The sequence below is a fragment of the Scyliorhinus torazame genome, chromosome 1 (genome assembly GCF_047496885.1).
Source record: "Scyliorhinus torazame isolate Kashiwa2021f chromosome 1, sScyTor2.1, whole genome shotgun sequence".
Taxonomy (NCBI): Eukaryota; Metazoa; Chordata; class Chondrichthyes; order Carcharhiniformes; family Scyliorhinidae; genus Scyliorhinus; species Scyliorhinus torazame.
Window position 1 is genome coordinate 345,738,070 of NC_092707.1, and position 26,513 is coordinate 345,764,582.

The 26,513-nt window shown below is 45.2% G+C and overlaps 1 protein-coding gene across 2 annotated transcripts in view; it reads right to left on the reverse strand.

The window, feature by feature from the left end:
• The window catches only part of mrps10 (mitochondrial ribosomal protein S10), a 43,102-nt gene extending 20,614 nt beyond the window's left edge, over positions 1–22,488 (reverse strand). The window contains exons 1-4 of one of the 2 annotated variants that reach the window (XM_072509982.1): positions 22,403–22,488; positions 19,353–19,411; positions 16,309–16,378; positions 9,300–9,439 (exon numbers count right to left, since the gene is read on the reverse strand). In XM_072509982.1, coding sequence (XP_072366083.1) covers positions 9,300–9,439; positions 16,309–16,378; positions 19,353–19,411; positions 22,403–22,438 — 305 coding nt within the window. In that variant the 5' untranslated portion in view covers positions 22,439–22,488. Of the gene's footprint in view, positions 1–9,299; positions 9,440–16,308; positions 16,382–19,352; positions 19,412–22,402 lie in introns of both variants that reach the window. The other variant, XM_072509973.1, reaches the window with a different exon arrangement.
• Positions 22,489–26,513: the final 4,025 nt, after the last annotated feature.

Sequence of the window (26,513 nt, forward strand, 5' to 3'; positions counted from 1 at the left end):
GGGGTCGGAATACTCGGCAATTGCAGTGTCAGATCATACTCCGCATTGGGTGGATATGGTACTGGAGAAGGGGGTAGCGCAGAGGCCGGGTGGAAACTGGATGTGGGGCTTTTGGGGAACCAAGTGTTCGGTGAGAAAATTGAAATGAAAATCGCTTATTGTCACAAGTAGGCTTCAAATGAAGTTACTGTGAAATGCCCCTAGTCGCCACATTCCGGCGCCTGTTCGGGGTACGGGTATTGAAAAGGTAATTAAGGAATATGTAGGTTTCAACTGTACGGGTGAGGTGTCGAAGGCAGTTGTCTGGGAGGCTCCAAAGGCGGTGGTGAGTGGTGAAGTAATTTTGTTTAAGGCCAGGGCGGACAAAGAGGAGAGGTTGGAACGGCAGAGGGTAATAGATGAGATGTTGGGGGTAGATAGGAGTTATGCAGAAGATGGGGACCCAGCAAAGCTGGAAAAGAGGAAGGAACTACAGGCGAGCTTCGACCGACTGTCTACCAGGAAGGCGATGCGCCAACTGAGACGAGCAAGGGGTGCAGTTTATGAGCATGGAGATAAGGTACGTATGTATGTATGATTATGATTTGTTTTGTAAAATATTTTTATTCTCCATTTTCACACCCACAAGCAGTAAATGCTAACAAATACAAAGTCAATTTCCTTATCAACAACAACGATCCCACCACCCCAAGCAATGATCCACCTGACAATATAAACATCAAATAGAACAAACCCTCCCACGGTGGGACAAACAAAGGAGAAATAAAAGAGAAAGGAATTAGGAATCACCTATGGTCACCATTAACCTATCAAGTCCCTCCCAGCCCCCCCCCCACCCCCCCCCCCCCACCTCCCCTAACATTCAATGCCATCCAATCCCCGAAAGAGTACCGTAGATGACACCCATGCATTGCAAGCCCCACCCCCCCCTCCCCGGCTCCTCCCCTCCACTTACTCTTACAAAAATCTTCCCCCCAACCTCCGTTCCTTCCCCCCCCCCATCTTTCCACCCCGGCTAAACTCATCTGGACCTATTCTGCCAGGCTCCGGTGGCCGCAGCCTCGCCCCCCAACTCACTCCCATTCACTGGCCGGCTGAAACCGGCCAGCGTGGAGGCCCTTGCCAGGGTCTCTTTCCCCCTTGCCCGGCCCCAGGAAAACCAATAAATCCCCTTTAGCACACAAACCCCACATACACACCCAAGCTCCAAAGAACCCTCATTGCAAGTGAAAGTCCCCTCTCTTCCCTTGTCCAAGTATGTACAACGTTGGCTCATTTAGTACATACACCCGCGGCAGTGAAAAAATACAGTTACATGAGGCTGTATCAGTACATGACCACTTCTCAATTCAGCCACAGTCCTTCTGCCTTCGCAAACTCCTCCGCTGCTTCCGCCGTCCCAAAATAAAAGTCCTTGGATTTGTAGGTCACCCTCAACTTAGCTGGGTATACGATGCCGCACCTTACTGATGTACAGCGCCTTCTTCACCCGGCTGAAGGCAGCCCGCCTCCTCGCCAGCTCCACCGTAAAGTCCTGTTATATGCATACACCAGTTCCAGCCCACTCCACCACCCGCTTCTGCTTTGCCCAGCACAGGACCTTCTCCTTCACACTGTATCTATGAAAACACAGAGTCACTACTCTTGGCGGCTCACTCTCCTTTGGTACAGGCCTCCACGACCGATGAGCCCGATCCAGTTCACATCGGGACAGATCATCACCCTCCCCCAATAGCTTCGCCAACATCGTGGCAAAATACTCAGTCGACCTCGGGCCTTCCACTCATTCGGGAAGACCCACAATCCTCAGATTCTGTCGCCTGGATCTGTTTTCCAAGTCGTCCATTTTAGCTCGCAGACCCTCGTTGATCTCTCTCACCTCCCGCATCTCCTTTCCCATCGAGGTAAGTTGATCACTGTGCTGTAACAATGTCTCTTCCACTTCCTTCAGCGCCTCGCCTTGCTCCCGTACCTCCGCCACGGCGTTCAATACCGCTGCCCTCACTGGGGCAATCGCCTCCTCCACCAGCACTTTCAATACCGCCCCCATCTCCTTCCTCATCGCCTCCATGTGTTTTGTAAACTGCCTTTCGAGTTCCGCGGCCATCACCGTAGTCATTTCTTCAGCCGTGGGCAATGCGGCCCCCCCTGGTGCCCCAGCCTCCATTTTTCTTGCCGTCCCTGCGGTGACCTTTCCACTCCCCGACAGACTTTCAGCTGTTTTTTTCACGGCTGTTTTTTTACCTGTTCCCGACATCCTTCTTCACTGTGCCTTCTCCCTGCTTTTGCCGCCTCTGTTACCCCTGGGACCGGGTGTTAGACCCCGAAAATGCTGTTCCCGAGCGGGAGCCCTCCAATGTGCGGCTGCCTCCCGCCCGCCGTCACCGGAAGTCGGCTCCGGTGCTGATTAACAAGGTTTTTGAGGAGTTTTATGAGAGGTTGTACAGATCAGAGCCACCCGGGGGATCCCGTGAGATGCAGGAATTTCTAGATGGGTTGGAGTACCCGAGGCTAGGGGAGGGGGACAGGGCTACATTAGAAGGAGCAATAGTGGAGCAGGAGATAAAGGATGCGATTGGGAGGATGCAGTCGGGGAAGGTGGCAGGGCCGGATAGGTTTCCACCCTATTCAAGGATAGGGTGGCACCCCTGATGGTGGGGATGTTTGAGGAGGCGATAGGGAAGGGGGTGTTGCCACAAACCTTGGGGCAGGCATCGATTTCACTGTTGCTAAAAAAAGATAAGGATCCGACGCAGTGTGTGTCGTATAGGCCCATATCACTTCTAAATGTGGACGCAAAAGTATTGGCGAAGGTACTGGCGGGGAAGCTGGAGGAGTGCCTCCCAAAGGTGATAGGTGAGGATCAGATGGAGTTCATGAGAGGGAGGCAGCTTTTTTCGAACATTAGGAGGGTTTTGAACGCTGTTATGGCACCGGCGGAAGGGAAGGAAACAGAGGTGTTGTTGCATTGGACGCCGAGAAGGCGTTTGACCAGGTAGAATGGGGGTACTTGATGGCAGTTCTGGAGCGGTTTGGGATTGGACCAGGATTTGTGAACTGGGTAAAGCTACTATATAAGGAGCTGAAAGAGAGTGTCCGCACAAACAACATACTTTTCTCTCCACCGTGGGACAAGGCCGAGATGTCCCTGCTGTTTGCATTTGCAATTGAGCCGTTGGCCATCGCATTAAGAAGTTCGGGAGCATGGAAAGGAATAGTGCGGGGGGCGGGGGGGGGGGAGATAGAGCGTAGGGTGTCCTTATATGCCGACGACTTGCTGTTATATGTGTCGGAACCGAGTGTGTCGATAGGGGGAATATTGGAGCTATATTGTGTGGATGAGGAAGAGGGCTGTAGGGAGGATGCGTTGACTGACCTCTGCACTGTGGTACAGGAAGCCATTCTAGAGGGGGGAGCAAAAAGACAAGTGGTAGTTGTAAGGGATTCTATAATTAGGGGGATTGATGGCATCCTTTGTAAGCCAGATTGTGAGTCCCGCATGGTATGTTGCCTGCCCCGTGCCAGGGTGAGGGACATCTCTGATCGGCTTGAAAGAATTTTGGAGAGGCAGGCGAGGATCCAGTTGTTGTGGTCCACGTTGGGACTAACAACATAGGTAAGACTAGGAAAGAGGACCTGTTTGGGGATTAACAAACACGAGGGACTAAATTAAAGGACAGGTCCTCCAGGGTTATAATCTCTGGATTACTACCCGAGCCACGTGCCAATTGGCATAGGGTTGAGAAAATTAGGGAAGTTAACACGTGGCTAACGGAGTGGTGCGGGAAAGAGGGATTCCATTTCATGGGGCATTGGCATCAGTACTGGGGCAGGAGGGACCTGTACCGTTGGGACGGTCTTCACCTGAACCATTCTGGGACCAGTGTTCTAGCGAATAGGATAAATAGGTAGGTCACAAGGACGTTAAACTAGCAAGTTGGGGGGAAGGGAAGGGTAAAGCTATGGACAGTATAATGGTTAATGGAGAGCAAGGCAGCAGGTTACGTGACAGGTTATTATGTAGAGATATGGGTTCAAAGACAAGGAAAATTAGGAGAAAGGGTAAGAGGAAAAGTAATTTGCGAAAAGTTACTGATCAAGGTGTTAGGATTCATAACAAAGACATAAAAAACAGCATAAGTGTACTTTACCTGAATGCTCGTAGTATACGGAATAAGGTGAATGAGTTGATGGCGCAAATCATCGTGAATGACTATGATTTAGAGGCCATTACTGAAACATGGTTAAAGGATGGTCACGACTGGGAGTTAAATACCCAAGGGTATCAAACTATACGAAAGGATAGAATGGACGGTAAGGGCGGTGGTGTAGCTTTGTTGTTTAAGGATGGCATCCGGGCAATAGTAAGGGATGATATTGATGCTATGGAGGACAAGGTTGAATCAATTTGGGTGGAAATCAGGAATAGTAAGGCAAAAAGGTCACTGGTAGGAGTAGTCTATAGGCCACCAAATAGTAACAGGATGGTAGGGCAGGCAATAAGCAAAGAAATAACGGATGCATGTAGAAATGGTACAGCGGTTATCATGGGGATTTTAATCTACATGTCGATTGGTTTAACCAGGTTGGTAAAGGCAGCCTTGAGGAGGAGTTTATAGAATGTATCTGGGATAATTTCCTGGAACAGTATGTAATGGAACCTACAAGGGAACAAGCGGTCCTAGATCTGGTCCTGTGTAATGAGGCAGGATTGATTTATGATCTCATAGTTCGGGATCCTCTTGGAAGGAACAACCACAATATGGTGGAATTTAAAATACAGTTGGAGGATGACAAGGTAAAATCAAACACTAGTGTTTTGTGCTTAAACAAAGGCGATTACAATGGGATGAGAGAAAAACTAGCTAAGGTAGACTGGGAGCAAAGACTTCATGGTGAAGCAGTTGAGGAACAGTGGAGAACCTTCCGAGCGATCTTTCACAGTGTTCAGAAAAGGTTCATACCGACAAAAAAGACGGTAGAAAGGGGAAAAATCGACCGTGGATGTCTAAGGAGGTGAGGGAGAGTATCAAATTGAAGGAAAAAACATACAAAGTGGCAAAAATTAGTGGGAGACTAGAGGACTGGGAAGTCTTTAGGGGACAACAGAAAGCTACTAAAAAAGCTATAAAGAAGAGTAAGGTAGACTATGAAAGTAAACTGGCTCAGAACATAAAAGCAGATAGTAAAAGCTTCTACAAATATACAAGACAAAAAAGAGTGGCTAAGGTAAATATTGGTCCTTTGGAAGATGAGAAGGGAGATTTAATAATAGGAGACGGGGAAATGGCTGAGGAGCTGAACAGGTTTTTTGGGTCAGTCTTCACAGTGGAGGACACAAATAACATGCCAGTGACTGATGGAAATAAAGATATGATAGGTGAGGACCTTGAGATGATTGTCATCACTAAGGAGGCAGTATTGGGCAAGCTAATGGGGCTAAAGGTAGACAAGTCTCCTGGCCCTGATGGGATGCATCCCAGAGTGTTAAAAGAGATGGCTAGGGAAATTGTAAACGCACTAGCGATAATTTATCAAAATTCACTAGACTCTGGGGTGGTCCCAGAGGATTGGAAAGTAGCAAACGTGACACCACTGTTTAAAAAAAGGTCGGCAGAAAGCGGGTAATTATAGGCCGGTAAGCTTAACTTCGGTTGTAGGGAAAATGCTGGAATCTATCATTAAGCAGGAAATAGCGGGGCATCTGGAGGGAAATTGTCCCATTGGGCAGACGCAGCATGGGTTCACAAAGGGTAGGTCGTGTCTGACTAATTTGGTAGAATTTTTTGAGGACGTTACCAGTGCAGTAGATAACGGGGAGCCAATGGATGTGGTATATCTGGATTTCCAGAAAGCTTTTGACAAGGTGCCACACAAAAGGTTGCTGCATAAACTAAAGATGCATGGCATTGAGGGTAAAGTGGTAGCATGGGTAGAGGATTGGTTAACTAACAGAAAGCAGAGAGTGGGGATAAATGGGTGTTTCTCTGGTTGGCAACCTGTAACTAGTGGGGTCCCTCAAGGATCAGTGTTGGGCCCGCAGTTGTTCACAATTTACATAGATGATTTGGAGTTGGGGACCAAGTGCAATGTGTCAAAGTTTGCAGACGACACTAAGATGAGTGGTAAAGCAAAAAGTGCAGAGGATACCGGAAGTCTGCAGAAGGATTTGGATAGGTTAGGTGAATGGGCTAGGGTCTGGCAGATGGAATTCAATGTTGCCAAGTGTGAGGCTATCCATTTTGGGAGGAATAACAGCAGAATGGATTATTATTTAAACGGTAAGATGTTAAAACATGCTGCTGTGCAGAGGGACCTGGGTGTGCTGGTGCATGAGTCGCAAAATGTTGGTGTGCAGGTGCAACAGGTGATTAAGAAGGCTAATCGAGTTTTGTCTTTCATTGCTAGAGGGATGGAGTTCAAGACTAGGGAGGTTATGCTGCACTTGTATAGGGTGTTGGTGAGGCCACATCTGGAGTATTGCGTTCAGTTTTGGTCTCCTTACCTGAGAAAGGACATATTGCCACTGGAGGGAGTGCAGAGGAGATTCACTAGGTTGATCCCAGAGTTGAGGGGATTAGATTATGACGAGAGGTTGAGTAGACTGGGACTGTACTCATTGGAGTTTAGAAGGATGCGGGGGGATCTTATTGAAACATATAAAATTATGAAGGGAATAGATACTGCGGGGAAAGCAGTACTCGGGGGCATAGCCTCAAAATAAGGGGAAGTAGATTTAAGACCGAGTTTAGGAGGAACTTCTTCACCCAAAGAGTTGTGAATCTCTGGTATTCCTTGCCCAGTGAAGCAGTTGAGGCTCCTTCTTTAAACGTTTTTAAGAAAAAGATAGATACCTTTCTAAAGAATAAAGGGATTCGGGGATTTGGTGTACAGGCCGGAGAGTGGAGCTGAGTCCACAAAGATCAGCCATGATCTCATTAAATGGCGGAGCAGGCTCGAGGGGCCAGATGGCCTACTCCTGTTCCTAGTTCTTATGTTCTACGGGTATTTGGTTTTTTCTCAGGGTACAAGCTGAACCTAGACAAGAGTGAGTATTTTGTGGTGTCTCGGCCGGGGGTGGGGGCAGGGGTGGGGGGGCTGCCATTCCGTAGGCAGGGACTCACTTTGGGTACCAGGGGGTGCAGGTTGCCCGGGAGTGGGGGAGGCTTCGCAGGTATAACATCTCTAGTTTGGTGGGGAGAGTGAAAGCCGATCTGGCAAGGTGGAAAGGTCTCCCTCTGTCACTGGCGAGTCGGGTACAGGCGGTTAAAATGAATAAGTTGCCGTGATTTCTGTTTATTTTTCCCATGCCTACCGATTTTCCTGCCAAAGGCTTTTTTCAGGGAGATTGAGGGAAGGATTACCTCATTCATATGGGGAGGGAAGGTGGCCAGAGTGAGAAAGGTGCTGCTACAGAGGGGAAGGCAGGCAGGGGGTTTGGGTCTTCCGAACCTGATGTACTACTACTGGGCGGCGAATGTGGAGAAGGTGCGGAGCTGGGTCAGAGGGGTTGATTCCCAGTGGGTCAGAATGGAGGAGAGTCTGTACAGGGGGTCGGGACTGAAAGCACTAGCAACAGCGCCGCTCCAGATAGCTCTGGGGAAATACTCAGGGAGTCCGGTAATAATAGCTTCATTGAAAGTCTGGAGGCAGTTTCGCCAACACTTCGGGTTGAGGGCAGGGTCAAGGGAAATGCTGATTCGGGGGAACCACAGATTTGAGCCAGGGAGGTGGGATGGAAATTTCCAGAAACGGGAAGAGAAGAGGATTAAGACGCTAAAAGATTTGTTTCTTAGGGGTCGGTTTGCAGGATTGAAATGAAATGAAAATCGCTTATTGTCACAAGTAGGTTTCAAATGAAGTTACTGTGAAAAGCCCCTAGTCGCCACATTCCGGCGCCTGTTCGGGGAGGCTGTTACGGGAATCGAACCGTGCTGCTAGCCTGCCTTGGTCTGCTTTCAAAGCCAGCGATTTAGCCCTGTGCTAAACAGCAGGAACTGGAAGCGAAGTATGGGCTGGAGCAGGGAGAAATGTTTAGATACATGCAGGTTCGAGATTTTGCCAGAAAGGAGATACAGAGCTTCCCGGAGGAACCGGCCTCCACACTGCAGGAGGAGGTGCTGACGAAAATGGGACCGGAGAAGGGGGGGGGGGGTAGTGTCAGCGGTGTACAGAGCTATTTTGGAAGAGGATAAGGCACCACTGGAATGGATCAAAGCAAAGTGGGAGGAATAGTTGGGAGAGGTTATAGAGGAGGGGGTCTGGTGTGAGGTGCTCCGGAGAGTGAATGCCTCCACCTCGTGCGCGAGGTTGGGGCTGATACAGCTGAAGGTGGTATACAGAGCACACCTCACGAGGGCGAGGGTGAGCCGATTCTTTGAAGGAGTAGAAGATGTGTGTGAACATTGTGGGGGGGGGGGGGGGGGGGGGGCGCGCTAACCATGTTTTGGTCCTGTCCAAAGCTAGAGGATTACTGGAAGGAGGTTTTTAGGGTAATTTCCAAGGTGGTGCCTGTGAAACTGGACCCGGGTCCCCGGGAGGCCATATTCGGGGTGTCGGACCAGCCAGGATTGGAAACAGGTGCGGAGGCAGATATCGTAGCCTTCGCCTCGTTGATCGTCCAGAGGCCAATTCTGTTGAGATGGAGAGCAGCCTCTCCACCCAGTGCCCTGGCGTGGCGGGGGGGACCTGTTGGAATTCTTGACTCTTGAGAAGGTTAAGTTTGAACTGAGGGGAAGGACGGAGGGGTTCTACAAGTCATTATTCATTATGTACTTTCAAGAACTGGATAATATCGAACATTAGTTGGGGGGATGGGTTGCAGGGAGGGGCTGTGTGTATTAAGGGTGACTATGGGTAATCCCTGATTCCTTTTTGTCATTTGTTTATGTAAACATGCGGGCCAATGTTTGGGGGTTCGTGGGAGGATGGGATCGTTGTTATGGGGATTGACATATTTGTTGCTGATTATTGTTTGTTGGTGGTGGGTGTAAATTTGGGAGAAAATGTGAAAAAGGAGAATAAAAATATTTTTTTAAAGAAAGAAAATGTTTAAAGATATTTCTTCATTGCCACATTTTATGTACATTGTACTAACTACTTACTGGTCATATGGCGAAGGAGGTTTTTATCCCAACACAACAGAACCATTAATGATGTAGAGCAGATAAGAGTGCACAGAAATTCTCTTTGGCATTGTGGTGCATTTGAATGAAAGGAAAACATGTCCAATTTTGAGAAGAGTCCACTAGGCAAATTAAATCCAAAGGAGCTTCTTGCAACAACAATTAAATACTTACACTTTATCAACAATGATATTCAGCTCTTTAGCAGCAAGTGTGGCAAAATATTCATAGCTATCCAGTACAGTTTTATCATGGCCCTTCACCAACACAGAGATCCTCTTGTACAGTGCATCTGGCTCATCTGTAACTGCTGCCTGCATTAACATAAATTCATAAAGCATGACAAACAAGATAATTTATTGCAGAGATATATTCTTTAAAATGAAAAGTCCCATGTTTCAAAGCAGCCAACTATTCCAAAACATGACAGATTTCAATTTGCACCATATATAAACGATAAAACAAATAAAAATTAACGAGAAAATGTTTTAATCTAGCCTTCCCACCAATGACTTAGAAGAAAGACTTCTCATTTATAAAGCACATTTCACATCATAGAGCATTTTAAAATGCATCACAGTCAATTTCTGAAGTGTAGTCCCTGTTTATAGAACATAGAACATTACAGTACAGTACAGGCCCTTCGGCCCACTATGTTGTGCCGACCATTTATCCTGATCTAAGATCAACCTAACCTACACCCCGTCAATGTACTGCTTTATAGGCAAATACAACAGCCAATTTAACAGGTCAAGATTCCAACAAATAAAAAATAGTTAATCTATTTGGCTGAGAAAAACTCTGCTTTATATCAACCTGAAACAGACAAGGCACCAGTATATCTTATCTGAAAGATGGCATCCGTAACAATTCAGGACCCCTTCAGAACTGTGTGATGAGGGCAGCACGGTGGCGCAGTAGGTTAGCCCTGCAGCCTCACAGCGCCGAGGTCACTGTCCGTGTGGAGTTTGCACATTCTCCCCATGTTTGCGTGGGTTTCGCCCCCACAACCCAAAGATGTGCAGGGTAGGTGGATTGGCCACTCTAAATTGCCCCTTAATTGGAAAAAATGAATTAGGTACTCTAAATTTAAAAAAAAAAAGAACTGTGAGATGAATGTAGGAGTTTTGATATATTGTATTATATGTATTTGGTGCAGTCAGGGTTAAAAACCTGGGTTAGTCAGTGTGTGATTGCTGCAGTCAGGTTTTAAAAGAATCTTAACTTGAAAGGTTTTGGGAGCCAGAGGTGCATGGAAAGCATTATAAAGGCTTGTGCTAATAGATTTTTGTTTAGATTAAGGGGGTTCCCTGTGAAGTATTTAATTAGAGACCTCGGTGTTCAGTTAATACAGTGATCTACCTAATGGGAGGAGCTGGAGTACCAGGCATTTTAGCAGAGATTGTTCAGTTGGGTTCCTGGAAGTCAAACCATGAAGACAGTTCCTGAAGACTTTAGGTAGAGATTCTGCATTGTTCTGACAGGATTCAGGTCCATCTCTCCAGACAGTCCAAAAATCTCAATCTCTTAAGCAAAGGATGCTGGAATGCTAACTGTATTTAAAAATGGATTGAAATCTGATGGTTCTGTTGTTTAGAGTGGGAATAAAGATAGCAGCGAAGAGTTTAATGTTCCACTGTATTGATTAGCATTGTTTAAGGGGTAGTTGTAAGCTGTTTTCGTGGGTGATGTTAAAGATATTTTAATGCTGTGTTAGTGCTAAAGTTTGTTTTAATATACCATATCCCTATTTCTTTGTGAAATCACTCCTGGAGTGAGGTATCCTTTCCTCACAGTCTTACAAAATTAAAGTAAAATATTGCGATTTCTGACCAGCATCCTCGCCACTGTTGCAGTCTGGTCTGGGATCCTAAGAACCACAAGAAGTGTGAGCCTGGCTGAAATGTTGGTGATTTTAAAGCATCGACTGAGTTTTATTAAAAATCTACAAATTAGGAAATTGTTTTTTAGAAAATATTTTATTGGGGCATTTATAATTTTAAGAATTTTAAACATCAGATTTCAGAAAAAACAAAAACACAACAATATAACCAACAAACCCCCTGGGCACAAACCCCAGCCAACATGGCTGACAGAAACAGTGCCATCTTCCCCAACCACCCCTCTGTTGGTTCTCCTATCCTTACTCATCTCTCCCATTCCCCCCCTTCCCCTCATCCCCCTCCTGCTGAGTTTAATTTTCCCCAAAGAAGGTGATGAACGGCTGTCACCTCCGAACAAACCCCTGCACCTAAACCCTCAAGGCAAATTTAATTTTTTCAAGTCTAAGAAATCCTGTCATGTCAGTAACCTACACCCCTGACTTCGGGGGCTCCGAGTCTCTCCACCTTAGTAAGATCCGTCTCCAGGCCACCAGGGAGGCAAAGGTGAGGATGTCGGTCTCTCTCACCCCTTGGGCTCCCGGGTCTTCCGACACACCATAGATCACCGCCGCTGGACTCGGAACCACCCTCACTTTTAAGACCTCTGTCATGAAATCAGAAAACCCCTGCCAGAAACCCCTCAGCCTCGGACATGCCCAAAACATATGGACATGGTTCGCAGGACCACCCGCACAGCGCCCACACCTATCCTCCACCTCCTCAAAGAACCTGCTCACTGGGCCACAGTCATGTGTGCCCTGTGGACCACCTTAAACTATATCAGGCTGAGCCTGGTGCACAACGAGGATGCATTAACGCTCTTCAGAGCCTCCTTCCATAACCTGGCCTCCAACTTCCCATCCATCTCTTCCAACTTTCTCTTCACCTTGCCCATTGGGGCTCCTTCCCACTCCATCAGCTCCTTATAGACCTTCACCCCTCCTACTCCTGTTCTTGACACCACCTTATCCTGTAGCCCCTGGAGCGGCAGGTGCGGGACGGTCGAAACCTGCCTCCTCACAAAATCACTTACCTGTAGATACCGGAACCCATTCCCACCTGGCAACTCAAACTCCTCCTCCAGTTTCTCCAAACTCGGGAAACCCTTATTAATAAAGAGATCCCCAAATCTCTCTATCCCTGCCCGCTGCCACCTCCGAAACCCTCCATCCAGCCCCCCCCCCCCCCCCCCCCCCCAAAGAGCAAACCGGTGGTTATCACATTTCGGTGCCCACACCGACGTCCCCTCTAATCCAATGTGTTGCCTCCACTGACTCTGCACCCTCAGGGCTGACACTACCATCGGGCTTGTGGATACCAAGCCGGTGAGAACGGCAGAGGTGTCGTTAACAATGCCCCAAACTCGTGTCCTTACATGAAGCCACCTCCACCCGCTCCCATACTGACCCCACCCCACCCCCACTACCCACTTCCTGACCATTGCAATGTTCGCCGCTCAGTAGTATGATGTGAGAGTACCTTTAAGACATGGATGTTTAAGCAATGTACCTTTAAGAAAACAGTGATGTCAGAGTGGGTGGGGCTGAGCTGAGGTCAGCCGTTTTGCAGTTTGGAGGAAAAGAGCTGGGTGTGTGTCTGTGTTTTGCAGTGAGTTGGATCTCTGCCATGAAAGACTATCTCTGGATCATTTGGGTGATTTAAACTCATAATAGTAAACCTTTAACCTGATGTGATTTTGTTTAAAGGTGTTAAGTCTTTTGGAAGTTTGAAGGAACATTTTAAGGAATTATTTACTGTTACAATATTTTCTGAGTTATCTTTGAAGTAAGGGGTGTTAAGAGATCCAATGTTTATTTAAGATGTTACGTTGAGTTCATGGAATGAACATTGTTTTGTATTTAAAAAGCCACGTGTCCATAATTGTAAACCCACACCTAGGGGACAAGCCATGTGCTAGGAAACGCAACAAATACATTAAAGGGAGAGGTTTGTTGACCATGATACATTTGGGGTTCTGAAAACGCCTCGCCCATAACAGTGGTAGTTCATAAAATTCGGGAGAGTCAGCACCACCGCCCCCCCATACCCCCACTCCAGCAGCACCTTTTGCACCCGCGGGGTTTTACCTGCCCAAACAAATCCCAAGATCTCTGCAGTCACCTTTTTGGAGAAAGCCTTGGGAATAAAAATTGGAGGCTCTGGAAAACAAACAAAAACCTCGGGAGGACCGTCATTTTAACTGTCTGTAACCCCCCCCCCGTCAATGACAACGGGAGTGCATCTCCCATATCTGTTCTACCAGCCGCCCCAAATTCAGTTTATGCAGCTGCTCCCACTCCCGCGCCAGCTGGATACCCAAATATTGAAAGCTCCCTCCCACCACCTTGAACGGCATCTCACCCGATCCTCGCACGTTCCATGTGGGCAGCCTGGTCGGGAGGGGGCACCCTGCCCCCCCCCCAATCAACCATAGCCCTTCTTGGGCCAGCCTCCGGCCCATGTCCCGCATCTCCCCAGGCCCGCCCTCGGGCGCCCACTGTCATCGAACCTCCTCCCCTTACACTTTAAATACCCTTCCCCTGTCAGCAGTACTCCACCCCCCCACCCCACCCCCAGCAACAACCCCCTCCTCCATTACCCACTGACCTTCCACTCACCCCCCATTACGCTTCCGTGAACTAGCCCGCCCAGCTAGCCTGGCAGCCCCCGCCCATGGCACCTAGCATCCTAACCTCACTTTTTGCCCTCCCCCTGCTTGAACATTAGTGCAAACAAAAAACAACCCTTCTCCAAGCCCAAACAAAGAGACCAACCCCCCCCTCATCCCTTAATAAAGGACAAAGAACAAACCTGAAGCCGAAAAAGAAAGAAATGGCCCCAAACACAAGTTAACCGCAACAGCACAGCATCTCCACCATAGTTCAAAGTCCACCTTCTCCTGTCAGTCCATTGTCTGTGACAAAGTCTACCATCTCTTCTGCTGAGCCAAAGTACAATTCCTGCCTTCGTAGGTCACCCACAAAGATGCTGGGTACAGTAGCCCAAATTTCACACCCTTCTTGTAGACAGCTGCCTTGACCTTGTTGAAGCTTGCTCTCTTCTTGGCCAACTCTGCACCCTGGTCCTGGTACACTCAAATTTCACTGCCCTCCCAGGTGCAGTGCCTCGTCTACCTGGCCCACCTCATAATTCGCTCCTTGTCCAGGAACCGGTGCAACCGCACCACCATCGCCCTCAGCGGCTCGTTGCCCTGGGGCTTCCTCATTAGCGCCCTGTGCGCTCGATCCACCTCCAACGGCCTTGCAAACGCACCATTTGAGCAGCTTCTCCAACATTCTCCCTACGAATGCACCAGTATCGGCTCGTTCACTCCCCTCCAGCAGGCCAACAATCCTTATATTCTGCCTGTGTGACCAGTTCTCTAGGTCCTCGACCTTCTCCTGAAGCCGCTTCCGCTGATCGCACATCAGCCCCATCTCCGCTGCCATCAAGGCAAACTGTTCCGCATGTTCCCCTACCACCTCCTCCATCTTCTGGATCGCCTGACCCTGGGACTCCACACAGTCAACCACTGCCCTGATCGAATCCACCGTCCGGGCCAGGTCCTCCAGACTCTCCTTTCGTTGCTGGGTGAACTTCTCGTTTAAGAAGTTCACCAGTTGGTCCGTCGACCACTGAGCCGGCAGGGCCGCTGCCTGCCCCTCTGCCATCTCCACGTGCAACGCAGGAACCGCACCAACTCCAACCAACTGATTTCCTCTTTTTTGGACGGTTCTGGCCCTCAGCTCGATACACCAGAGGGTCAATCTCTTCCCCTCACTCTCCTGCACCCACATTCCACCTGTTAACCGGGGAAAAGGTCTGAAAAAAACGCCATGAGCGGGAGCCACCAAATGTGCAACCACTCACTCCATGGTCACCTTCGGAAGTCCCAAATTAGGGTTTCTTTAATGCACATCTGCCAGCTTGGTTGCACGTTTTGAAATTTTTTTTCCAGTAAACTACTGACTACTTTATTATTAAAAATGATGCTGCCTCTTATGATAATCTGGCTCTGTTCACTGTATATATCAATGATTTAGATACTGGTTCAGAGGGAATGGTATTGAAATTTGCAGATGATTCCAAATTAGGAATCTGCAAAGGAATATTGATAATATGGGGCAATGGGGACATAGATTCACTGGTTGTTAAAGGCAACATTCCAGGTTGATAAGAAATTCAAAATTTATCTGAGGAAATATAAAAGCAAAGAGGTAATTCTGAACCTATATAAATCCTTAACCAGACATTATTTAGAAGAGCAGTGCATGAGGTTTTGTGCTTCCCACCAAAGGAAGGAATCTAGAACACCATCTCGGAATAAAGGGACTGATCACTTAGAACTGAGACAAGGAGAAGTTTCTTTACGAAAAGGGTTTTGAATCCTTTTAATTCTCAATTCCAAAGGGTTGTAAGATGCTCCACTGTTGAATATTTTTAAGGCTGAGATAGACTGACATTTGGTCCATCAGGGAATCAAGGGAAATGTGGAGCGGGTGGGAGTTCAGAGCTAAAGATAAGCCATAATCACACTGAATGGTGGACGACTCCTGCTCCTATTTCTTATGTTCTTCAGGAAACTGAGGTTTTAGAGAGGAGGTAATGCAGATTCACTTCTGGCTGGTAAGAAATATTATAAATACTTGGAAAAAAGGTATTTTTTGTTGGAACAGATTTCAATGTTTAAAATTATGAAAGGATGGGACAGGGTATATAAAAGCAGACTAATTCCAATAGATGAGGGAGTCTAGAACAAGTGACCTTTGGGACAAAATTAAATGCATGAAATTTGGAATGGAGGGCAGGAGAAACGTCCTTACACAAAGTTTTGCAGCTGTGAGATTCATATTCAGGCTTAAGAGGCAGAAACTATGTCCACATTTAAGGTTAGAATAGATATGCGGATGATGGATTTGGGAACAGGGTGGGTAAATGTGTTATGTTTTTTGCTCACATGAAAGGTAAACACTGGCATGGACTGATTGGCCTTTGCTGTGTTATAACATCCATTTATGTAAGTATATTGTTATAAATATAGATAAGCATCGTTCATATTTTTATACAAACTCAACATTTTCTTAAAGGTGCCCAGATAGTTTTGCCCCTAGAAAAATAAATTATATATGAAGTACCATGAAAACACAATTGGACAGTTTCTAATCTGATCTCTGAAGAATTACATTGAAATCTTGCATTTGAAACGTATGTCTGAGTTTCATGAAAAGTTAACTCCTTAAAAATAACATGTCCTAACAGAGAGCCCCAAAACAATTAACAAAATTTGCTGGAAAACATACCAGGGGAGCTGTGATATAGTGTGGAGACCCCAAATGGATTCCCGCTGACAGTATCAATGTTGGCCTTTTACTGCTGTGAAGCAAAAATACTATTATATTTTCATCGCAACTGAATTTTCCAAAATAACTAAATCGTATTGAAAAAGCTTCTAAATGACAAATTCAAAGCATTTAACAGCCCAAAGAATTACTTCTGAAGCACAGTTAGTTATGTAACAAATGTGGCAACCAATTTGCACACATCCCATGAACAGAGAACAAAATAAATGATCCGTTAATTTGTTAGTTGAGGGATGATTGTTGACCACAATACCAGAAGAACTTCCTGTTTCACTTCAAAAGTACCACCATCTTTTTAGAGCCATCTGAACAGGTAGGCAGTATGTCGTTTTAATCTCATCCAAAATTCAGCACTCTTGAACAATGCAACACTCTTTCATACAGCACTGAAGAGTCAAACCAGATTTTATACTGAAGTTTTGGAATGGGACTTAAACCCACAACTTCTTGACTACAAGATAAGAATTGAGTCAAGCTACACTTGAGATAAGGCTGGACATTTTGCCATGAAAAATAGAATGTAAATGTAGATCCTTTTAAAACTATATAATTGAAATCCCAAAATAAATGCTAAATTTAGCTGGATGTCATGTTTCAACAGGGAACCCTGGCTTTCCTAGTTGACAGGCCAATAAATGAATAGAAAGCAATGTGGAATTGGTGGATTCATAGAAGGCGAGCTGAAATATGATATTTTAACATTACGATGCAGTTGTAAGAAAGATGAGAACAGAAAACAGGAAGCGTGAATTATTATTGCAAGAATCATTTTTAAAGTTTGCACTAAATTTACACCCAGTTTGGAATGTACAATTCATTATCATTTGTTTTAACTTTCTTCTTCTGTGGCCTGCTCTTGCTGGTAGATTTCCCTAATAACTTTACCTTCAATAGAATAAATTTGGGTTGACTATAGTGTTTGACTATTGGGTAGTCCTAATCCCTTCATTATTCTCTGACCTTTTACTCTCTACATAATATCACTCATCTCTGCCCCTACATCAGCTCATCTGCGACTGCAACCTACCTCCAAACTCAAATACTTCAATACCCTTCTGGTCGGCTGGCCATTTTCCATCCGACAGAAACTGAGCTCACTCAAACTCTGCTGTCTGTATTCTAACTCACACCAGATACTGTATCAGCCTACATTTGCTCCCAGTCCAGCAATGACTCCATTTTAAAATTCTTATATTTGTGTTCAAATTCTTCCCTGGGCTCACTGCTAAGTCTGTAACCTTTTCCAACCCTACAACCCTGAGCACTATGCATTCTTCTAACTCTGGCTTCTTGTACTCCCCTCATTTCCTTTGCTCCACTAGCAGTCCTCGGTCCCATTAGACGCTAAACCTCTCTGCCTCCCTTCCATCAAGATGCTCCTTAAAACCTATCACTTTGACTAAGTCTCTGGTCACCTTTTGTATGTCTGATTACACTCCTCTGAACATTTTAGTACATTAAAAGTGCGATATAAATGCAAGTTGATGTTGCTTAACTAATAACGACAGAAGGGTGACTGTACAGGTGACAAAAAAGGTTTTTCCCAAAAGAAACTAAGTGATTGGCATTGCACATTAATTCACAATCCCTGCTATAATGAGGCAGCCCAGCCTCCAGCAGAAACTGGACAATATCCAATCTTGACAAATAGATAAGAGTCACACCACATAATTCTTGTCTAATAACCATCTAAACAATAAGAAGTTCAATCCAACCCCCTTGACCTTCAAAAGCATCACTATTGCCATGTTTCCCATTATCAATATCCTGGGGTTTAGCATTGAACAGAAGCTTAACTGGACCAGCAAACTTAACAAGCTTACAATGAATAAATAGTAACATGAATTAACCTGATTCAGTACTGTGGTACTGAAAACAGGCTGAGAAGATTTTCATAAGCCAGGAACATAAACTGTCTCATGAGACCCTGGCTAGAATCAATACTGGCCATCTGCAAAAGCACTCCAGTCAAGGCATAAATCTGTTATTGCTATATGGACTTTGTGATTACCCACTCCAAAAACTATGAATATGTAACAGACTTCCAGGCACAGGTGATCAACTTTGGGTTTCGAACCCAGAGAAGATATCCATGTCGAGTGATCATAGCCTGCCAGCCTCCTTTACTAAGTGCGGGTAAAACCCAAAGCTCAGCTGTGAGACTGAGTCATATTTTGTTGAGTAATAGAATTGTGAATAAAATTGTGTTAAACTGTGAACCTGTTTTGTCCTTTGTTCATCTCGCAAATAAGGGCACCTGGGTAAAACATTTGAGTATGTAAACTAGTCGTACGTATCGGAGGTTTTAAAGGTACAACAACACACTACCAGTTTTAGTGCACTTGGCAACATTAATATACAATAGTGGTATTCAGCATCATTAGGACTGGTTGAGTTCAAATTATTCTGCCGATGCAGATTAGAGTGTTACTGTTTCTTGAAAGAACATTAATCATCAGTACTCCCTTAAAACTCAATTAATACTACATATTTTACTTCTATTCATTTATTTGACTATGTAGATATGAGGGAGATCACCTACAAACAGCAGAAAAATGATTAGTACAAGACACTTCTGAGTGTCATTTTTGCATTTACTTAAGTTCCCTTATCACAGGGGCAGCACGGTGGTGCAGTGATTAGCACTGCTGTCTCATGGCGCCAAGGTCCCAGGTTCTGGGTCACTGTTATATTCAGCAAAAACAAACTCAAGATTAGAAAATAATTTAGACCTGTAGTGCAATAAACTATAAATGAAATGTTGGTGAAGGTAGGAAGAGATGTCAAAAGTAAACCAAGTTAGGACTCCAGTCCTCCTCCAGTCCAGTCCTGAATTTAGACTTGAGCTCCAATTATTCTATATGATACCACTTGGCAGTTATTGTATGAATACACCCTAAATATTTTTTATCTTTGCTAATTTTTCAAAGGCATATTGGTAGAAATATTCTTAATTTGAAGTCAGCTAACGTTTTTGAACTTACCAAAAGTGTATCGTTATCATATTGTGGCCGGCATAATTTAAAACTGGAATTCGATTAACCTGAAAGTCAAACAGTATGATATTTTTGAACTATTCATTCATGCATTATCATTCAAAAGAAAACAGAACTAACAAGATCCCACAATATCTTTCTTCCAGCATAATGGAACTATGTTTAACCTACAGGAATTCCAGGAATCTTACATTAGGAATCCAGGAATCCCAATAAGGACAGAGATTAAAAAGCTGAATGAATTTTTAATTATTGATGTTTCAAAGCAGAAGGACATTTTTTGATAATGTTAAAGGAAGCGAGAAAACAGTGAACATCAAGTAGAAAGAAAATGTTTCAGGGACCATCAACACTATTGAAAGCTAGGGTTTTTAAGCAGACTTGAAAGCACTGAGAGAAGTAGTACGGTGCAGTGGTTTCTGAAGGGAGTTCTAGAGGGCAAGACTGGTTGATTTGATTGATGAGTTGAAGGGCCAGCTGCTGATGACAGAGGAAAGGGAGTAGAGGACTTTGCTAGAGGAACGAAGTACTGCTTGGATGAGATCAAAGAGGGACTTAAAAATAAGCATTCAAAGATCTTTCAGTTCATGTAATAAGTTGCAGGAACCAGATGAACTTGACAAGTAGAGGAGTACAGCATTTCTTGCAAGACTGTGCTTTGAATGACTTGCACCTTAGAGGATACAATATGCCAGAAGCATATTGGACAAGTCAAGTTTCAGGATGATAATTGGATGTATGACAGGAGCAGGAAAATGTAGGGCTGGAGGGAGCAGTGTTTTGGAGGTGGACGAAAGCAAACTTAGTAAAAGTTTGGATGTGGGAAAGGAAGCTTGATTCAGAGTATTATGTAAAGGTTACTGTACTTAAAATGAAAAAGATATTGCTCAGCACCTCTCCCCGTCCCAACACTGGGCGAAATGAAGTGAAGGGAAGAATTGTTCACATGTGGTCCAAGAGCTGATCCCATACAAAAGTACTGATCTTTTACAGTTTGTAAATAACTCTGATACGGGGTCTGGGGAATTGAGTCCTCATCGGACATTCAGGAGTTTAATCTTTAACTTGTGCTCCAGGGTGGAATTCTTATGATGAAAATAATTAGAAACAGCCAACACATATTTAAAAAAGCAACAGTGTTTTTGACAAACCTGATGGGACCTCGGACTAGGTGACAAATATACCGGATGGTGGAAATGCAGTGGATGTGGTGTGCACGGCCTCTTGGCCAGTTTTTGACAAAACCATCACAGAAACTGTTGCAGTTTAAAGGGAATGGAATTAGTAGGTAGGTAACAAATCAATAAATGGTTAGAAGACAGGAAATAGCAGTTTCTCAATATTGTTTGGAATTAGGCAGCAGTTTCACGGTGTAGATCAAATATCTGGATACAGGGCTGGGGGAATGGTGCTTAAATTTGTAGATTGCACTGAAGAAAGAGGCATAATAAATAATTTGAAGGCCAAAACTAATATGCAAAGGAATACTGAGAAGATGGCAGAATGGGCAAAAAGAGTAGCGGATGGAAATCAGTCAGCAAATGTGAAGGGTAGTGTATTGAGATGGATAGAAAACTGGTTGGCAGACAGAAAACCAAGAGTAGGAATTAACGGGTCTTTTTCAAATTGGCAGGCAGTGGCTGGTGGTGTACCGCAGGGATCAGCGACAGGACCCTAGTTATTCACAATATATATTAATGATTTAGATGAAGGAACAAAATGTCATAGATGGCACCAAGTTGGGTGAGGAGGTGAGCTGTGAGGAGGATGCAGAGATCCTTCAGTGTGATTTGGACAAGTTGAGTGAGTGGGAAAATGAATGGCAGATGCGGTATAATTTGGATAAATGTGAGGTTATCCACTTTGGTAGCAAAAACAAGAAGGCAGACGATGATCTGAATAGCCATAAGTTAGGAGAGGGTAACCTTCAACAAGACCTTAGTGTACTCGTACATCAGTCACTGAAGGTAAGCGTGCAGGTGCAGCAGGCAGGAAAGAAGGCAAATGGTATGTTGGCCTTCATTGCGAGAGGATTCCAGTACAGGAGCAGGGATGTTTTGTTGCAATTATACAGGGCGTAGGTGAGACCAGACCTGAAATATTGTGTGCAGTTTTGGTCTCCTTATCTGAGGAAGGATGTTCTAGCTATAGAGGGAGTGCAGCGAAGGTTTACCAGACTGATTCCTGGGATGGCAGGACTGACGTATGAGAAGAGGTTGAATCAGTTAGGATTGTATTCGCTGAGTTCAGAAGAATGAGGGGTGGATCTCATAGAAACATGTAAAATTCTAACAGGACTGGACAGGGTAGATGCAGGAAGGATGTTCCCAATGGTGCGTGTGTCCATAACCAATGGTTACAGTCGGAGGATACAGGGTGGACCATTTAGGACAGAGATGAGAAATTTCTTCACCCAGAGAGTGATGAGCCTGTGAAATTTGTTACCACAGGTAGTAGTTGAGGCCAAAGCATTGTATGGTTTTAAGAAGCAGTTAGATATAGTACTTAGGGCAAAGGGGATCAAAGGATATGGGGGAAAGTGGGATTAGGCTATTGAGTTGGATGAACAGCCATGAGCATAATGTATGGCAGAACAGGCTCAAAGGGCTGAATTTCCTCCTCCTGTTCCTATTTCGTCTATGTTTCTATAGTATATTTGGTGGAAGGGAAGCAACAGCTGAGTGATATGGAATATAATTAAAGCAACATTCCAAGTGAAGAAGGCCACAAGACAGCCAACAGAATATCACATTTTATAGAAATACAAAAATATTGAGACAAAATGGCAAATATACATAAAATCTTAATCAGATCATTGGGAGTGTTATGTGCAGTTGTCGATTCTACATTACTCGAAGGATATTGAGGCAACAGCACATCATAAAGTCACTAGGCTATTACCAGGGGTGATTAAATGCAAATAGGAAATAAAAGCTTGGAAAATAAACCTGGGCGGCTTCACGGGTGCTGAATTGATTACAGTGATTGAAAGGTTTATAAATTATGAAGTGAAGGGGCAAACTAGAGCGAAACCTGACCTGGAACAGCCGCCTGCACATACCCGCCGCCGCCATCTTGGTCACGGCGCCCGCCCGACTTCCGGGTCACCTGGGCAATGCTTCCGGGTCACCTGGGCAATGCTTCCGGGTTGCCGGAGAGAACAGGAGGAGAATGCTGGAAAGACTCGAGAGAGTTTTAACATCAAAGATGTGAAGGAAAACTTCACCGATCCTCTCTGTATGACAAAAAAAAACAACGCAAAGAATAAATGCGTCTGAGGAAAATCCCGAGTCTCAATTTAATCTGTCCAGTTTTAAACAAATTCATCATCATATCCAGGTGTATTTTGAGTAAGGAATGTGCTCCCATCACTAGACACAGACCACTTCAGGTGTTGATGTCTCATTCGTCCAGTTGGACGACAAAACTACATTGACTTTCGACGAATTATTCTGCAGCTCAATTCCTCTTGCTCTTGTCTTAGTTGCATAGTTCATGTACCCTTACAAATTACTCATTCTCGGGGAATTTGCTACTCGGGCGAAGCTCGAGTGATGCAACATGGTTTATGCACCGAGGGGAAAAAAGAAAACACAACCATCGAATTCATAGATTATCGTAGAACTTACAGTGCAGAAGGAGGCCATTCGGCCCATCGAGTCTGCACCGGCTCTTGGAAAGAGCACCCCCCCACCCAAGGTCAACACCTCCACCCTATCCCCATAACCCAGTAACCCCACCCAACACTAAGGGCAATTTTGGACACTAATGGCAATTTATCTAATGGCCCCAGCTTTGATCCTGGCTCTGGGTCACTGTCCATGTGGAGTTTGAACATTCTCCTCGTGTTTGTGTGGGTTTCGCCTCCACAACCCAAAGATGTGCAGGCTATGTGAATTGGCCACAGTAAATTGCCCCTTAATTGGAAAAAAATAATTGGGTACTCAATTTATTTTTTAAAATACTGGCAAAGCATTGGAATTTATTCACCTTGATCACTGCATTGACCTCCGCCTCAATTATCTCTAGTCCTTCTCTCCCTTCTGATGGTGCCAATTCCCTTCTGTCTTTATCGTCATATAGCTCTCTACACTTTTTCTCCTTGCTCCATATACAGCAACTAATTGTAGTTATTCTTTTCTTCCTATCAGTGCCTTAACTATCTCAAACAACGCTCTCATGTTGTGCCTTTTCACCAGTTCTTCAATTGCCTTGCAACAGTCCTCATACCACTTTTCCTTGACCTCGCTATATGGATTTCTAATTGGTTTTCTGTTTCATCATATTCTTCTTTATTGTTCTTATTCTGTTTTCTCCATAATATCTAGTATTTTATCGTTCCTGAAGTAAAGCTATAAACTTTTTAGTAACCTCTACAGCATACTTATTCTTTACATCTTCCTCTCTGTCTAGATTGGATTGACCCTTCATGGGATTTCTTTTCAGGATTTTCAGCTTTATTTTCATCTTCATTACAAGTAGGTAATAATCTGGATTGATTCCCACTTGGGCAAGTGAAGACATTTTTGAATCTGTTCTTGTACCTCTCACTGATCATCCAAAAATCTATTTAATTTCTGTGAACATCTCCTGGACTCCTCCAGGTGGAGTCTTCTTGGATGTTGTTTGAAGAGTGTATTCAAGATTACCTCCAACAACTGTATCAGGCATTCACCTCTGCTGTTCTTTGTTCCCAGTGCATAAACTCCACCCCATTTCCAGACCTCTTTCTGCCAATCTTTGCATTCAAATCACCCACGACTAACAAGATGTGTTTAATTTGTTCATGTGTTAAGATTCTTTAAATGCCATTGCCCTTTCATCCTTTTCTCACCACCGTCCATTGGCTTCATCTCCCCATGCATGAAATTGTAAATATTTGTCTTCATCAACAGGTCCTTCCAAAGCCTCATCCTTTCCCACCTCTGCAATCTCTTTCGGTCCTGTGTGCCAGTGTATGCTCCAATCGTCTGACTCTGGTTTCCCTTTACATTTCCCCTTTGCTTCACTCTCAGTCGAATCTTCAGTTAGCTTGGCCACACAATCTGGAAACTCTTAAACTCCTTTACTATGCTTCCAATTTTCCCTCTTCAAAGCCTACCTATTTGCCTATACATAAGTCACCCCACTTCACTGCTCAGTGTCAATTTTCACTTCTCAAAAGTATTAACAACATTAATGGTGCTATATAAATACAAGTTGGATTATCAGAAACTACTATCCTTAAAATTTTCTATTTCTATGATCCCCATGCTTATGAACAGTAATTTTTCTCTCTGAAAGCGTGCAATTCCATTTTTGAATTTTGATAACCAGAGCAGCGCATAAAAGATATTGGGCTCGATTCTCCGCTCCCACGCCGGTTTGGAGAATCGCCTGGTGGCCATTTTTTCCCGCGACGCCAGCCCGACGCCCTCCCGCGATGCACCCAAGCGGCGGGAACGGCCCCGTAGAGTTCTGCACGCGCAGGCCGGAGAATCGCCCGGGACACCCAAAATGGCGATTCTCCGCTACACCCGCTATTCTCCGGCCCGGATGGGCCGAGCGGCCTGCCCAAAACGACGGCTTCCCGCCAGCGCCATCTACACCCGGTCGCTGCCGGTGGGAACAGCGCAGGAACGCTGGGGGGGGGGGGGGGGGGGGCGGCCTGTGGGGGGGGGGGGGGGGGCGAGGGGGGTTCTTTCACCGGGACCGCAGAAGTAAAAGCAACTGTGGACAATGTGACCCTGACTGCACATACTCAACTACATTTATAATTGGATCAAGTTATTAGGTATTATGAGCTTCAGGTATTGACTGCAACCCTACTTATGCTGAATTAAAGCTGACCTGAAGCCAGTGCTGAATATAGAAGTGCTGCAAAATTCAAATGTGTAGTGCCCACTTTTTGAGCAATGAGAGTGGCCAGAGGTCCAAAATGGCAAAACATTCATAATGGGGAGGATGTTAGCATCTGTACAGTGAACTGCCAGCAATATTCAGAGTAGCCAGTGACTCTCACCTCACCTTCCCCCCCCCAACCCCGCCCGAGTTCAGTTCTTTGGGCCATATTTGGACCAAGGCTGTAATGAGGTCAGGAGCTGAGTAGCCCTGGCAGAACCCAAACTGCGAGTCATGAGCAGGTTGTTGTTGGTTGAGTGCCGCTTGGTGGCATTGTCGACAATATATTTTTGTAGACGGGACAATTGTGCTCTTGAACCAGCTGTTCCCTTAGCCAAGCTGTTCCAGTAGTTACAACGCTGCCATCTACCTGACAATGTAAACATTGCTCACGTATGTCTTATCCACAAAAAGCAGGACAAATCCAATCTGGCCAATTACTGCCCCATGAGTCAACACTCGATCATCAGCAAAGGGATGGAAGGTATCGTCCTCAGAGGTGAGGTGAGAATGAGTGCCCTTGATATCAAAGCAGAACTTAACTGAGAGTAGTATCAAGGAAACCTAGCAAACTGGAGTCAATGGGAATCGCGGGAAAACGTTCCACTGGTTGGAGTCATACCTTGCATAAGGAAGATGGTTGTGGTGGTTGACGGTCAATCATCTCAGTTTCAGGACATCCCTGCAGGAGTTCGGCATGTTAGTGTCCTAGGCCCAACCATCTTCAGCTGTTCCATAAATGACCGTCCCTCGATCATAATGTCAGAAATGGGGATGATTCCTAATGATTGCACAATGTTCAGCACCATTCACGACTCCCCAGATATTGAAGCAATCCAAGTCCATATGCAGCAAGACATGGACAACATTCAGGCTTGGAATAAATGGAAAGTACCATTAATGACACACAACTGCCAGGCAACGACCATCTCCAAGAAGAGAGAATGTAACCATCTCCTCTTGACATTCCATGGCATTACCATCGCCGAATCCCCACTATCAACATCCTAGGAGTTACCATTGACCAGCAACTGAACTGTATCAGCCCATATAAATATGTGCCTGGGGAAAGCGGGCAGCATAATCAAAGATCCCTCCCACCCAGCTTACTCACTCTTCCAACTTCTTCCATCGGGGAGGAGATACAGAAGTCTGAGAACACGCACGAGCAGACTCAAAAACAGCTTCTTCCCCACTGTCACCAGACTCCTAAATGATCCTCTTATGGACTGACCTCATTAACACTACACCCTGTATGCTTCATCCGAT